At 42.6% G+C, this 17,140-nt stretch overlaps 1 protein-coding gene across 1 annotated transcript; it reads left to right on the top strand.

Moving 5' to 3' along the window:
* Window positions 1–11,834: 11,834 nt before the first annotated feature.
* DUSP21 (dual specificity phosphatase 21) lies at window positions 11,835–12,425 on the top strand. The gene has a single exon (XM_061137643.1). The coding sequence runs from the start codon at window positions 11,835–11,837 to the stop codon at window positions 12,423–12,425; it is 591 nt and encodes a 196-aa protein (XP_060993626.1).
* Window positions 12,426–17,140: the final 4,715 nt, after the last annotated feature.

Here is a 17,140-nt window from a genome sequence, read left to right as displayed (position 1 = left end):
CCATTGTCTATAGCCTGCCAGACCTCTCTGTCCTTGGGGATTCTCCAGGTAAGAATACTGGAGTGGGTTGCCATGCCCTCCTCCAGGGGATCTTCCCAACCCAGGGATTGAACCCACATCTCTCGCATTGCAGGCAGATTCTTTACCATCTGAGCCACCAGGGAAACCCTGCTTCTTCAGTTCAGTTCAGTTGCTCAGTCGTGTCCAACTCTCTGCAACCCCATGGACTGCAGCACGCCAGGCTTCCGTGTCCATCACCAACTCCCGGAGCTTACTCAAACTCATGTTCATCGAGTCAGTGATGCCATCCAACCATCTCATCCTCTGTCGTCCCCTTCTCCTCCTGCCTTCAATCATTCCCAGCATCAGGGTCTTTTCAAATGAGTCAGATGGCCAAAGTATTGGAGTTTCAGCTTCAGCATCAGTCCTTCCAATGAATATTCAGGACTGATTTCCTTTAGGATGCACTGGTTGGATCTCCTTGCAGTCCAAGGGAGTCTCAAGAGTCTTCTCCAACATCACAGTTCAAAAGCATCAATTCTTCAGCACTCAGCTTTCTTTACAGTCCAACTCTTACATCCATACATGACCACTGGAAAAATTAAAGCTTTGACTAGGTGGACCTTTACTGGCAAGGTAATGTCTCCGCTTTTTAATATGCTGTCTAGGTTGGTCATGACTTTTCTTCCAAGGAGCTTTTAATTTCATGGCTGCAGTCACGATCTGCAGTGATTTTGGAGCCCAATCTTTAATTCAAAATAATCAATATGCCAAAGTGGCATACTTGAGGTGACATATTGTGAACATCTTCACATTTCAAACATCTATCAAGGTGGTAATGGTTAAATAGTATATGATGTAACCATACTGTGGAATACCACACAGCCTTTAAAAAGTGTGAATGAAAAATGTTGCCTGTCTGGAATTTCCTGGAGGTCCAGTGATTAGGACTCTGTTATTAAAAAAAAAAAAAAAAAAAAGTGGAAAAAAAGAAAAATGTTGCCTGTCATATCAGTAAACAAAGGATGTTACAGCTATCAAGCTATCACATTATAGCTACTACCACTACCTCCATCGTGAGCACTGAGGGAACTCAGGATGGAGGCAGGATGCCCTCCATCAAGCAATCAGCCACTGCATCCACTCCAGTGTGATACACCCTAAGGAGACTCAGAATAGGAAAACACAGGATACTGGCCCCAGATAGCTGAGGTACATATCAAAGGAATAATTTCAATGGGCCCAGACTTTTACCTCTTCCTACATAGAAAAGCACTGTATCCATTAATTTGAGATGTTTGGTTTTCTTTAATTACAGTAATCTTTTGATATTCTGACTACCTGGTTTTTGTTATAAAACTCCTATATATCCTCGCTTCTCCCTTACCTCTTTAGAGCAGTTTTTTTCTAGAGCTATCTGAGAGGCTGTCTCCTAGACTTGAAGTCCTCAGAAATCCACTGAATAAAACATAATTTTCAGCTTTTAGGTTGTGCATTTTTTTTCAGTTGACAAAAGAATAAGGTCAACAAAAAAAAGATACCCAAGATATATTGTCAAGTGAAAAAAATTGTGGACTAATACATATAGTGTGAGTATATAAATAAGTTACTCCTTAATTTCCCTGGCATTACTCCTATATTGTTGTTATTGTTGTTGTTCAGTCGCCCAATCGTGTCCAATTCTCTGTGACCCCATGGTCTGCAGCACGCCAGGCTTTCCTGTCCCTCACCATCTTCCAAAGTTTGCCCAAGTTCATGTCCATTGCATTGGTGATGCCATCCAGGCTTCTCATCCTCTGATGCCCTCTTCTCCTTCTGCCCTCCATCTTTCCCAGCATCAGGGACTTTTCCAATGAGTCGGCTGTTAACAGCAGATGAACAAAATACCAGAACTTCAGTTTCAGCATCAGTCCTTCCAACCAGTATTCAGGGTTGATTTCCCTTAAGATTGACTAGTCTGATCTCCTTGCTGTCCTATATTACTCCTATTATTACTCATCCTTAAACAAATAAATTTCTGGTACTACAACCCACCCTGAAGAATCCTGGAGGATGCTCCAAAACAACTCATCTCAGAGCATGCTGCATTGAATTGCCCACATGAGAAGTCTCTTTCTCAGAAATCAATGGCTGAAAGTGAAAGTCGCTCAATTGTGTCTGACTCTTTGTGACCCCATGGACTATACAGTCCATGGAATTCTCCAGGCCAGAATACTGGAGTGGGTAGCCTTTCCCTTCTCCAGAGGATCTTCCCAACCCAGGGATCGAACCCAGGTTTCCTGCATTGCAGGCGGATTCTTTACCAGCTGAGCCACAAGGGAAGCCCGCAATACTTGAAAATTGAAGTCTAATGTCAAGACTTCTAATTTGAAGTGTTTTTGTTTTCTCTGAACACACCATCTCAATCCATAAGTCTGTATTTTTTGCCCAGCATTCCCACAGGCCAGTTGACATATTATTTCCTCTCATCTGGAAGATGACTGCCTTGTCTCTTTGTATAACCAGAGCAATTACACATGTGACTCAAGGCTTTTGTTTTACCTTAGACCATCTTGAATACTCCTTCTAATTTTGGTAAAAATCTGTGTTCGGTAAAAAGTGTTAGTTGCTCAGTTGTGTCCGACTCTTTGAGACCTCATGGACTGGAGCCTGTCAGGCTCCTCTGTCCATGGAATTCTCCAGGCAGGAATACTGGAGTGGGTTGCCATTCCCTTCTCCAGGGGATCTTCCCAACCCGGGGATCGAACCTGGATCTCCTGCATTGCAGGCAGATTCTTTACTGTCTGACCCAATAAAAGATCTGAAAGGAAACTCATTATACTGAAACTGAGCAGGAACCTGTGGGGCTTTCCTGGCTACAAATTCTTTTTATGTCCTCTGTTTCTTGTTTGTAGGAAATAGGCTTCATTCAACCTCCAGACCTCCCCAGAGTTCCAAAGTGCAGGTTCAAACAGTTGCTCATCAGGAAAGTAAGAGGATGCAGAAACAAAGGAGGAGCAGTCAGGAAACAATCTTCTTCTTGAAGTCGCTCAGTCGTGTCCGACTCTTTGCGACCCCGTGGACTGTAGCCTACCAGGCTCCTCCGTCCATGGGATTCTCCAGGCAAGAATACTGGAGTGGGTTGCCATTTCCTTCTCCAATAGTGCAGCTTTAAAGCAGCATCCTGGTTCCTGCTCAAGAAATATATATCAGAGTATCTTTGAATTCTTCTGCAGGAACTAAGATCCCCACCCAGGTGGACGATGGTAAGTTCAGGCTGAGAACAAGATTTCTGGAGCACCACCCTATTACCTCATCACCCACCAATCAGAAGAAAGTCATATATCCTGCAGCCCTCACCCCAAATTTTGCCTATAAAAACTCCCCTCAAACCATCAGGAAGTTCACGGTTTCTGAGCATAAGCCACTCATTCTCTTTGCTTGGCCTTGCAATAACCCTTCCTCTGCTCCAAACTCCCACATTTAGGTTTATTTGGCCTCACTGTCTGTAGGCACATGAACTTGTGTTCAGTAACTATTATTCTCAGCAGTTACCTCTGAATAAAGGAATAGGTTTGGTGAGTGAGTAGAAGGGAGAGTTTCACTTTTCACTTTATAAACTTCTATATTATTAGATTTAAAATAAAATAACTCTGGATTTATATAAATGAAGTATAGCTCATATAATATTTTATGTTACACTTACAATTTCAACACAATTTAAATCAACCAAATAACTTGCCTGAGGTTTTCAGTAGTATCCAGATTCTGCCACTGAGAACCTCAGGCAAGTTTTCCCTCTCAAAAGCTTTTGCCCTACTCATGGACACCTCCACCATATTATCTATATTACTTTAGAGGAAAACTGTGAGTGACAGAAAATTCTGACTCAAAATGCATCTTCTGGATGCTGCCTTTGCCCTCAGGCTGCTTTCCCCACAAGGCTGTAAGATAACTGCTGAGATCTGGGTATGACATCTAGAAACGAGCCATCCTAAGGAAGAAAAGCTGTCTCTAGTACTATTGTCTCTTTCTTAGGGGCCGGGAAACCTTTCCAGTAGGCTTCCCCTAATTGGTGGCTCAGATGCTAAATAATCTGCCTGCAGTTGCAGGAGACCCAAGTTTGATCCTGAGGTCGGGAAGCTCCCCTGGAGGAGGAGCTTGGCAACCCACTCCAGTTTTCTTGTCTGGGACAAGAAAAGAAAAGACAGAGAAGCCTGGTGGGCTACAGTCCATTGGGTGGAGCCTGGCTATAGTGCATGAATCAGACAAGACTTAGCACTCAACAACAACAACCACGTTTAATCATAAAGTCATCAATAAAAGCACAAGATATGGCCCAGGCCATTAAGTGAAAAAATGAGAACTGCATTCTACTGGTCAAGTTCAGCAAGATAATGATCCTTAAAACCAAGGACAGGAATATAAGTGAAAGGTGACAATTCAAAGTAGGAGACCCTCATTTTACTTGAACCTGAAATAATTTAAAATATTTTACCATTTGTTACCACCCTTCTGCTAATTTGAATAAGCACCATAACAGCTCTAGTTTGACCTTACAGGGTCACTCTCCTGCCTGATGCCAAGGAGGAGCTAGTGATGTAAGCCTGATGTCTACTCAAACAATAAGGAAGAAGGTGGTCTTCTCCCCCACCCTTCACCTTTCTTTGATTATAAAAATGTAGCCACTTACTTCTTGGGGCAGAGCCCCCTTGCCAGCCTGCTTGTATCCCTCACAAGTGTCCTATATTAGTAAATCTACTTCTTGCCTCTCACTGAATTCCTTCAGCACTGAGACACAAAGAACCTGAGCCTCTGTAAGTCCAGACACCAGGCGAATGATTCTAATTAAAAGGCCATAAGTTCAAATCTCAATCAGAGTTTTGGTCGGGTTCAAGTCCTGGCCTTGTGGGTTCAAGTCCCAAACTGAAGTGCTTGGTTCTACTAGCTTATCATTTGCCAGATTTTGGTAAGTTGCCCATCCCTAAAACAGCCACTGACAAGAGGAATGGATTTGCATGACTGGCTTAGAATGGTCAGAGTCCATTCCTTGCCACTCTAGAAACTGGAAAAGGGGGCAGTTTCCCCTGAAGCATATGGTTATGTACAAAGGGGCAAGTACCTGAACATGATAGCTTTTGTTTGAGGAGTAGACAGGAAAGAACGAATCCAGGATAGGAGTTCCCCACTGTGAATGCTCATCCTGCAGCCTGTCAATCTCATCCTGTTCCAAACTGAACTCCTTGCTCCTCTTTCAGGCAAAATCTGATCTTTTTGAAACATTTCCTACTTCAGGGAATGATCTCTTTCGCTGCTCCGCTGCCCAAGTCAGAAAGCAGCAGGTCACCATGATGTTCCTCCCTTCCCCCACTTCCTTCTTAATCTGCTAGAAAATTTTGTCATTTATACCTTGTAAATCACTCTTGATTTTGTCTGTTCATCCTGCAGCTGCTGCCTTTTTTGTCCCATTCCATGTTACGTCTCATCAAAACCATTTTATTAGTCTCTTTCTAAACTATATAATTTTTCAAATTATAAAACTATTACATATCTATCATACAAATATTTGGGATATCCAAAAAAATAAAAAGCATCTGTAATAGCACTGCTCAGGGGTAATGATTGTAGACATTTTGGTGTATATCTTATTTGCTTTTCTCTATTTATGAATCCATATATAGAGATAAAGAGTATTACTTAGCTTTATTGAGATCAAACCGTTTTATAGCATTTTCTATTAACAAGATAGTATGAAATTTCTCCAAGACAATAAATATTCTCCCAGGTAGTCATTTTAAGAACCACACTATATTTTACCTTACCAAGATTTCATAATCTAGTTACACAAGCCCTTATTCCTAGATTAGGTTTTCTCCAGCTTTTTATATTGTAAATAATACTTACAATGAACATATTGGTAGGTAAATCTCTGCACATATTTGTGAGGACTTCCTTAGAAGACATAAGTAAATTGCCAGCAGGGAAATTGCTAGTTCCAAGCACATGTGCACTTTCCCCCGTTCATTTTTATTATGAAATACTTCAAGCAATCCTAAAGTCTGCTGGATATGATGATAAATACCTGCGTACCCAACATCCAGTTTGTCAGACCTTAACATTTTGTCATGTTTGCTTCAGATCTATTATCTTAAGAAAATAAAATATTAAGACATATTGAAACACCCTATCTCACACACCCAGATCCAATTCTTTCCCTGGAGGAATCACTATTCTCAACTTGGTGTTTCTCAATTGCTTGAGGGTTTTTAACACACACACACACACACACACACACACACACACACACATATATATATATATGTATGTATGTATGTGTATATATATATATATGTATATGCATGTATAGGTATAGGCAAGTGTAAACAATGTATGGTACTATTCTACTTGCTTTTAAATTTCCTGTTGCACATTTTTTCCTGCCTCTTGCTCTTTCTGTACAACATTACACTTTTGAGACTTATCCAGGTTTATACATGTAGCTGTAGTTCGTTTTCATAGCTGTTTGTATGGTATTCATTATATGACTGTGCCCTCAAATTTTCATTTGCTTGTTGGTAGACATTTACATTGTCTCCATTTCTTCACTACTATAAACAACATTGCAATAAATATTCTTGTAAACATCTTCTAGAATTTATGAGCAAGAGTCTTTACCCGGGCTGGAACTGCTGGGGCATAGGCTATCTGCATCTTCAACTTTACTGGACTGGTCTTCAAACTGGTGGAACCACCTTTCCCTGCCACCAGTAGTGTCAGAGTTTTCTTTGCTCTACATCCTCCCCACCACGTGGTTTGGCCATTGTCTCTCCTTCATCTCCAACCCTGGCAATGTAGGAGAGCGCTCATTTCTCTGGAATCTGTCACCATGAAGCATTACTAGTTTTTCAACTTTGCTAAATTCTTAGGCAAAAAAAAGGATATCTGTTGACGATGTCTAAATACATCTTGGTTAATTTTTTTTCTAATTATAAAGATATCACAAATTATTTTAGAAAATTTGAAAATATAGACAAACACAAAAAGAAAAGAATTACCTTTAATCCCACCACTCAAATATAGCACCAAGTAATGTCTGACATTTGTGAAATTCTTACTCCATATGTACCTAGGGCAGCTTTTGATACCTAATATTTCCACAAACAGTACTCATTAATAGCTATTTAATATACATGTGATATATATCTCTCTCTATGAAAATACATATATATGATGAATATACATATGTATATATTTCACCTTTACAAAAAAGTACAACATTTTTATAAACTAGTTTTTTTTTTACCTAACAAATAAGTCACAATCTTTTTCTCATAATAGCTGTATTCTGGACTGGAGAGTGTTATTTGAAGAATTCCACATTCATATCCATCTGTCTCCCTTCACCATCCAGAAACTAAGGACCAGACTGAGCCCAGCAACGAGTCCTAGGAAGCTGGCTTGCTGTTGGGCTGTATACATTGGTATAACTGACTCCGCCCCACAGGGAAATGGAATTAATATACAACTCTTGGTACTCAGGGAAGCCAACTCCCACCTCTGCCTTAGAGTCTTCTGTTCAAGACTACCTATCCTATCTGTCCATTGGATAACATAACATGCAACTCCTCTTAGCTACTACCTCTCCCGTGCCCTCATCCCATATTCTTTTAGGTTTTCTTACCACCACCACCCTTCAGGGCTTCCCTGGTAGATCAATCAGTAAGGAATCCGACTGCAATGCAAGAGACCACCTGCAAAGCGGGAGACCTGGGTTCGATCCCTGGGTTGGAAGATCCCCTGGAGAAGGAAATGGCAACCCTGGGAAAATCCCATGGACCCCATGGGACCCATGGGGTCACAGAGAGTCAGACACAACTTAACAACTAAATCACCACCACTCTTCAATATAAATATATTACCTACATTCTCAGCCTCTTGCCTTCACTGTCTACCCCACTCCCAAACTCTCCAGACACTGACCCACAGAAAGTTTGATATTCCATTCTCTTATGTGGCCTGGGCCATGTGTACATCTGAGGAGGTAAATTCTATTTGGATTTGATCCAGCTTCCATGGTGGAAAAGAGTCTGCAATGGATGTGCCATTGCTCATCTAGACTATTGCAATAGCTCTCACTCCCTCAAGTGCTGTCTTTCTCCCCACTGTACCTTCTGATCCACAGATTCACCTACATAGCTGAAGTGATTATCCTAAAATTAATTCTGTTATGCCATTTCTCTGCATAAAATACTCCAAAGTGCCACCAGGATGAAGCCCAAGTGATGAAGCACAAGGCCCTCTGTGATCTCTGTTGCCACTCCTATAGCCATTCCACCTATCACTTCTGCCTCACTCTGTCTGTTCTAGTAATCCTGAGCTGTTCTCTACCTTCCTGACATCATTTCACACCCTTCTGCCTTTGCTTGTACTCCCTTTTCCCCCTTCTTGTCTGCCTGGGAAACTTCTACTCATCCTTCAAGTCCTATTCCAAAGAAATTCCCAGAAACTCAAAGTACCACCCTTACTTATTCTTTATTAATTACAAAAAGGAAAAGCTACCTTTACAATGTAGAATGGATGGCATCATCGACTCAATGGATGTGAGTTTGAGCAAGCTCCAGGAGACAGCGAAGGACAAGGAAGCCTGGTGGGCTGCAGTCCATGGGGTTGCAAAGAGTCAGACAAGACTTAGCAACTGAACAACAATATCAACAATGTAGAAACCTAACTAATGCCACCTTAACCAGGTGATTGAATTTATCATCATCATTAATGGGACAAGCAGACATCATATTGCTCCCAATGAGATGTACTGAGAATGACACAATCTGGTACTATTCTTGTCAAAAACAGTTCCCTTGCATCTAATCCTGAAGGAATGATCAAACACTTCCAAATGGAAAGATATTCTGCAAAACTGGCCTGAACTCTTGAAAAACATCAGCGGCCAGGAAAAACCAAAGCAAAACAAAAGGCTCAGAAACAGTTCCAAATCAAATAGTGCTCAAGAAGTATGACAACTAAATGCAATGTGGTCCTTGTTTCCATTCTGAATCAAAGGGAAAACAAAACAGTTCCAAATCACATTATTGGGAGGACTGGTGAATTTTGAATATGGGTTATATTTTAGATAAAAATGTTGGGTCAGTGTTAAATTTCCTGAATATAGTCATTGTATTCTGGTTGTGGAGGAGAGTGTCCTTGTTCTTAGGACGTGCTGAAAGGGCTGAAGTGTTGCTCTATCTGCAGTTAGCAATGGCTCAGCAAAAAGAAAGCAAGCAAACAGATAAATATGTGTTTGGAAATGTGATGGCAGAGTGTTAACAATAGAGAAATTATAGGTGAAGGGTGAACGGGCGCTCATATTCTATTCTGCACCCTTGCTGTAGGTTTGAAATTTTTCAAAACAAAAACGTGAACAGAATAAACAATAAATAAGAAAAGCAAACAAATGAACAAAAAAGCTTTGTTCCAGGTCATGTTTTCTGTGAAGCCTTTCGTGATATCCACCCCCCTCACCGACCACCCCCTAGCCCCCAAGCAGACACACACATAAAACAATGAATCATCCTCTCTTCTAGACTCTTTCATGATTATGTATCTCTCGGACTAAACTATACGTTCTTTGATATCTGAGCCTGGGTGTGCTGTGTTGGATCTACACAATGCTAGAACTGTACCTGACACAGATTGGATGCTCAGCTGATTACTTTTTTAATTAATCAAGCTCATTCTTTTTTTTTTTTTTTAATCAAGCTCATTCTTGAGGCCTGGAAAGGATTCAGTAAACAGGCAGGAGTGAGAACGTTTTCTCAAGCAAGAGGAATGGCATGAGCAGAAGTAAGAAAGCAGGAATGTGTATGTTGCAATTACCAAGAACATTTGATTTGTTTGGTCAGAACTGAAGATTTATAAAAGTGAAAATGCCTAGCACACAATAGATTCTTAAGAAAAGTTTAGTGAGTAAATGAATGAATGAGATTAGAAAGGCAGGCTTAAATCAAAAAGGAAGGGGCCTCAACTACTGAAGAGAGAAATCGGAATGTTAACTGATTCTTGACACTCAGGGTCTTTTCCCAGTGTCAGGTAGAGAGTATGTTCTTGAGCGAGTCCCTCGTACATTTTTTTCCCCCTAAATAATAAGAAAATGTAAAGGTAAGTGGAAATTTGAAAGTGATCAGTTTCCAAACTCAAGAGGAGGAAACAGCATCTCCTCATCCATCCAAGAAAAGATCTACAGTGGAGTTTGAAGACATTCAACAACCCTCAGACGAAAGGGCATCACAGAATATTGGCTGGAAAAATACATGAATCTAATATGAGCCACACTTGTCTTTAAGAATAGTGTATGGAATTCTTTTGGTTAATTTTACTACATTAAAAAAAAATATCTTTTGGCTACGCTGCATGTGGAATCTTATTTCCCTTACCAGTGATCAAACCCGAGCCTTCCGCATTGGAAAGGCAGGGTCTTGACCACTGGACCACCAGGGAAGTGGTGGTCCACTAATTTTGTTGTTGCTGTTTAGTTGCTAAGTCAATTCTTTTGCAACTCCCATGGACTGTAGCCTGCCAGGCTCCCCTGTCCATGGAATTCTCCACGCAAGAATACTGGAGTGGGTTGCCATTTCCTTCTCCAGGGGATCTTCCCAACCCTGAGATCAAACCCAGGTCTCCTGTAGGAAGATTCTTTACTACTGAGCCACCAGGGAAGCCCCTCCCCCCCAATAATTTTATAACATTTTTAAAGTTTAAGGACCAAACTTTGCACATAACCCAAAATGATAAGGAATGATGGGGAAGTAACGGATCTCAGAGCTGCTCTATGAAAGAATTTGTTAGTTTTAGGTTATAGTTTTTCAAATCTTCAAATCCTACAAAAATCTTAGCTGAGAGGAAATGCAAATCTCAGGGAGCATTTTAAAAATCTATTTTTGGCCCAGTTATGACATAGCATTGACTCGTTACAGAATTTTTAACATTGCGGGAAGAGACCATCAGTAGTGGTCAAAATGATGTGCTATTTACAAAGCAGGTGGGCATTCTTTTGGGATAATGTAGACAAGATAATTTGAGCTGTTGTTTCAGATGAAAAAGCAGAATCAGGTGATAAATCATTCGGGCCGTATGCACAAATGGACAGCAACATAGCTAAATTAGTCACAACTGTTCACCATGGGCCAACTTCACCATAAAGGGCTCTGTATCAGCAATGTTCCCTTATAATAAACAGTCCTGATGTGTGTGAGAGCAGGAGCATAATTCTATGGCTACAATCAACAAAGAAGTATCAGGCCAGGTCACCAGGGCCAGTAGAAACCCCTACCTCACTGCAGTTTTATAGAGATTAGCATATCGCAGGAGCCAAATGCTGTGCCCCATGGTAAAATATGATACTGTTACTTTGCAGAACAAGGGTAAGCCCTGTTCTTCAACCCTAATAAAATAGACACTGTGTACAGAGTGGTCTAATAATTGAAACATAAAAGAGATATCTGGTAACAACATTAAAACATCCAGACATAAGAATTTCGGCTCTGAAAATAAGTAACTATGAAGAAAGATAAAAAGAGAGATCTGGGGTTTCTCTGAAGATCTGGCTTTGCCGCCAAGTCCTCCCTGTTGTAAGCTGCCATTGCCATGGGAACCAGTGGGAAGGGCCGTGGGGAATTGTGACGCTCTCGAGGGACGGGAAGTGGGGTGGGGAAGGGGAATCGGGGGGCGGAGTGAAGAAGGAGGGTGACCAGTGGGTGACCAGCATACCGTCGCCCAGAGCCTCTCCAGGGACATCACGGAGCTGCTGCTTCCTGAGCTCGCTCCCGGGACACCGCAGAGACCGCTGTGCCACCGCCTCGATGACAACGCCTCTGTGTCCGTTTCCGATTCAGGCTGTCCGGCAGCCCGCGGCCCATGGCCTCTCCCAGATAACCAAGAGTCTCTACCTCAGCAACGCTGTGGCAGCCAAGGACAGATTCATGCTGTCTACCAACCACATCACCACGGTCATCAATGTGTCGGTGGAGGCGACCGACACGTTCTTCGAAGACATCCAGTACTTAAAAGTGCCGCTGGCGGATGCTCCCAATTCGCGCCTCTACGACTTCTTTGACTTTATTGCAGATCACATCCACAGCGTGGAGATGATGCAAGGCCGAACGCTGCTGCACTGCGCTGCCGGGGTGAGCCGCTCTGCCACGTTCTGCCTCGCCTACCTAATGAAGTACCACTCCATGTCGCTGCTGGACGCCCACACGTGGACCAAGTCCTGCCGCTCCACCATCCGGCCCAACAACGGCTTTTGGGAGCAGCTTATCCATTATGAATTCAAGCTGTTTGGCAAGAACAGCGTTCACATGATCAGTTCCTCACTGGGGATGATTCCCGACATCTATGAGAAAGAAATCTGTTTGATGAAGCTGATGGGAGTCATTCCGGCCAGCCGCTAACTTCTGCTTCAGATCCTGCACCAACCTTGACTGAGGTGAACATTAAACTTTTATTGATAAAGAAACTAGAAACTCCTTTTTAGATAGGCAGGCAAAAAGAGGGGAAAGAGGAGGCTGGAGTTCTTAACTTAGTGTGCTTATCTTTAAAGAATAAAATTCATTAAATAGAAAATGGTGACAATGCTTCTTATCCTGTGAGTGGCCGGGCATGACTGCTGGGGCCTGGCCAGAGAGGAGGGTGGGCAAGCTGGCGTCCAGCTTAGATGAACCCGTAGCCTGGCTAACTCATGGCCAACCCATGGGTGAGTGTCCCCTCCCCACCTCCACCCCCAACCCCACCTGGTTCTTCCCAACCCACAGCCAGAGCCTCAGACATGGTACATGTCTCTGACTGTACATGCTTCTTACAGTAAGTGCCAACCTACTGGATAAATGGCCTTCTTGGGGTTCTCTGGGAGTCCTGGGGGAGCCCTAGGGTACTCCTGCCCCCACCTTCAACCACAGTGACCCAACTCTGGCTTTCTAAATTCAATTTGCATATAAAATAATAATAAAAAAAAACATTCCACCGTGTCCTTAGTCGCTCAGTTGTGTCCAAATCTTTACGACCCCGTGTACCGTAGCCAGCCAGGCTCCTCTGTCCGTAGGATTCTCAAGGCAAGAATACTTGAGTGTGTAGCCATTTCCTTCTCCAGGGGATCTTTCCAACCCAGGAATTGAACCTGAGTCTCTTGCATTGCCAGGGAGATTCTTTACCACTGAGCCCCCAGGGAAGCCCCAATGCCACTATATAAAGCTTATAAAAATATTTTTTTTCCAGTGATCTACTATATGGCAAGGTCCCAAAGTGCCCTCAACAACCCCCATCAGCCTTTTTGAGAAACATTAATCCCTTTCTTTAAGTGAAAGTGTTAGTAGCTCAGTCGTGTTCAACGTTTTGTGATCCCACGGCCTGCAGCCCGCCAGGTTCCTCTGTCCATGGAATTCTTCAGGAAAGAATACTGGAGTGGGTTGCCATTTCCTTCTTCAGGGGATCTTCCCTACTCAGGGACTGAACCCCTGTCTCTTGCATCTCCTGCATTAGCAGGGAGATTCTTTACCCTCTGAGCCACCAGGGAAGCCCCCTTTCTCCAAGGCACTTGCTAAAACAGAGAGAGTCCGTCTGACACCAGGCCTCCGTTGCTCTCATGGGCTGTTTCGTAGAGGTTGGAGTTGCTGGCCAGGACTCGACTGTGTCACCCCACCCCATGTGACTGGGGCCTCTCAGAGCCTCCATTTCTTCACCTATCAAAGCAGTGACAGCCTGTCTCTCCCAGGGTTGTTGTGAGGATTAGATTCCTTAGCGTGAGACCTAGCAAGCAGACGGTTTCCTGCTTAGAGGAAAAGGCTGCTCTTGTTATTAAGGTTACTTGTTGGAGGTCAGCACACCCATCCTCATAAGGGCCTTTCCCCCATCTGTGTATGGCCCCATTTTATCTACAGAGTACTCTTTCTAAAAGTTATCTTGCCTTTAAAACAAATGGGGTAAGTTTCTTTCAGACCCTATCTCACAGGAGGCCTAGTTTCAGAACCCTTTCAGCATTCCCATTGTATCACTGTATTTAATTCGTGTGAAAGCAAGAGGCACCATTCCAGGGCCCCCTGTTCCCCACCCAAAGGCCTTATTTAGAATCACTGACCACAAGAGCCAGAGCCCTGGGATCAACTAGGATCTGTGGGGACACTTGCCAAAGGGACAATTGAGTGGGCCCCAGAAGTAGGCCCTGAAATCTAGGATTGTTTAAATTCCCTAGGTATCTGACTCTGGCTTGGGAGCAGCTATTCTAATCCTGAATTACTCTACATAAAAATATATATGAGTCAGAAAGCACAACTACTCTGGTGGATGCAGACCTGTGGGTTCATACCACATGGAGTCCAAATGCCGTTTCTCTCCAAACCAAACCTCACTCCCACTTCCACAAAAGGAGTGCCCAGGGATGCAATTTGGGGGAGTGGAGGGGGGTTGCTATGAAAACCCCTGCTCTAGTTCGATCCTCTCCTTCTACAGATGGAAAGACTGGCTCCCAGAAGACCAGGATTAGTGTGGCAGAACTCCCCCAAAGCAGCCTTTGTGGCAGAAACCCAGAAGAAAAATCTCTTTTCAAGTATTTTGAAAAGCAATTTGTTTGGGTGTTTTCATTTTTTAAAAAATGTATTTATTTATTAATTTGGCTGTGCCGAGTCTTAGTTGCAGCATAAGAACTCTTAGTTGTAGCATGTGGGATCTAGTTCCCTGATGAGGGATCAACCCTGGGCCCCCTGCATTGGGAGCTTGGAGTCATAGCCACTGGACCACCAGGGAAGGCCCATTTTCATTTTTTTTTTAATACCTAATTTAACACACCATGGCTTCCATGGTGGCTGAGATGGTAAAAAAAAATCCTCCTGCAATTTCGGAGACCTGGGTTTGATCCCTGGGTCAGGAAGGTGTCCTGGAGAAGGGAATGACAACCCACTCCAATATTCTTGCCTGGAGAATTCCATGAACAGAGGAACCTGGGAGTCTACAGTCCAAGGGGTCGTACAGAGTTGGACACGACTGAGCGACTAACACTTTCACTAACACACTATGAAATTAACTTTCTTTGAACATACAGTTCTATCAGTGTTAACAATGCATATTTTTGAATAACCTCTGTCACAATCAGGACACAGAGCAGTTCCATGATTCTAGAAATATTCCTCACGTCTCCCTTGTAGTCAAACTCTGGCCCCACTCAGCCTCTGACAAACACTGATTGGTTCTCCATCCTACTGACTTGCTTTTAAGAGAATTTCACATAAATGGAATCATACAGGATACAACCTCCATTGACACCACCCCTCCCTCCATTGACTGACTTCTCTCAATCTTTGAGATTCACCCATGTTGTAGTCCATTGTATGGATGTATCACAGTTTGTTTTGCATTCACCTGCAAAGAATATTTAGGTTTGTATTACTTTCCTAAGGGCTGCTGTAACAAAATACTGATAACTAGGTGGCTTAAAACCACAGAAATTAATTTTCTCACAGTTCTGGAAGCCAGAGTTCTAAATGAAAGTCTCTTCAGGGCCATGATACCTCTGAGACCTGTCGGGGGTGCAGGATGGGAGGTGGAGAGATTTCTTCCTTGTCTCTTCCTAGCTTCTGGTTGTTGCCAGTGACCCTTAACATTCCTTGACTTGTAGATGCATCACTCCAGTATCTGCTTCTGTGATCACAAGGCTATGTGTATGTCTTCCCTCTGGCATACCTGTGTCCAAATTTCCCTCTTCTTATAGGACATTAGTCATATTGGGGCTCATTCTACTCCAGTACGACTGCAACAACATTATTTCCAAATCAGGTCACATTCTCGGGTTTGGGGGGGCTAGTTTAGGATTTCAATGTATTTTAGGGGGAGAATACAATTCAGTTTTCAGGATGCAATTCAGTCTTCAGGATACAATTCAGCAAGGTTGTCTCTAGTTTGGGGGGAGTATGCATAAAGTGCTCTAACACAGAGAGACACACACAGAGAAGAAAAGGATCATGTCACTTGGAAAAAAACTGTGACTGCGTAAAAGTAGACTGTGAGTTATAGTGAAAGAAAATAATAACAACTGTTTATTAGGAAGCTATTATATGCCATGCACAGTACTGGGCACTTTATGACAATATCTCAAGTCTTTTCAACAGCCCTTCATGGTAATTATTATCTACATCCTACAAATGAGAAATCTGAGGTTCTAAGAGGTTAAAGACTTTGCCCAAAGCAGCACAGAGCTCAGGAGTCAAGAGATGACAGGCAGATGGGGTTCTCTTTTCCTGCATTTCTTTTGAGACTAAGGTAAGTAGATTGAGATGTTGCAAAACTGAGAGAGTCAATTCCTAGGCAGGTTGATAAGAAGTCCAGGGTCCCCGAGGAGGAAAAAGGGGTCTGGGGCTCTCAAAGAGGAGGAAAGGACAAACATTTTTTTCTACATTCCTTAGTAAGCATTATATAACAATAATGTATCCTGCTTGAGGACATGTTTCTCCTTCCTGAAAACCTTCTGACTAAGCCTGTTATCTTAAAATGTATATTATGGGAGTGGTTCTAGTAAGATCTTTACAACCTTGAGACATTCTTTTGATTTATGGTAATAACCAATTAAAAAGTATATAATTCCCTTGCTAGGACTAGGGCTTGGGGCACTCTCCGTCCCCCTTCTGATGTCTGTGTCAGAAGCTTTCTCTGTCCCTTTTCATACTTTAATAAAACTCTGCTACACAAAAGCTCTTGAGTAATCAAGCCTGGTTCCTGATCCTGAAGCTAAATCTTCTTCGGAGATCACAAATCCTACATCATTCACCTTAAGCTATCAAAACGACCATAAATATTTGTGTCTGCTTTTGTTCCTTCTGGTTTGTTACATTGTCTATCTCTTCCTGCGCCAGTATCACATTCCTTAAAATTGGTGCAGCTTCATAAGAGGCTGTAACATTTGATAGAGCAATGACATTCCCCCCTCCACCTCAACCCCACAGTGACGGTTCTTCTTCAGAGGCTTTTTGCTGTTGTTATTGTTAGATTCTTTCTTTTTCTCTTCTGAAGGAATCATTTTAATAGTTATGGTAGTTTTAATTGGAATTGCTGTTTTCTTGGGTATTGGTCAAGGTTGAATCAGGAGAACAGAAACCATAACAGTTATTTCATCAGAGAAAATCTA

The sequence above is a fragment of the Dama dama genome, chromosome X (assembly GCF_033118175.1).
Source record: "Dama dama isolate Ldn47 chromosome X, ASM3311817v1, whole genome shotgun sequence".
Classification (NCBI taxonomy): Eukaryota; Metazoa; Chordata; class Mammalia; order Artiodactyla; family Cervidae; genus Dama; species Dama dama.
Note: the sequence above shows the minus strand (reverse complement) of the source record. Positions and strands in the feature narration are given on the sequence as shown.

Coding starts and splice junctions, on each gene's coding strand:
- DUSP21 (XM_061137643.1), top strand. CDS start 11,835: ATGACAACGCCTCTGTGTCCGTTTCCGATTCAGGCTGTCCGGCAGCCC.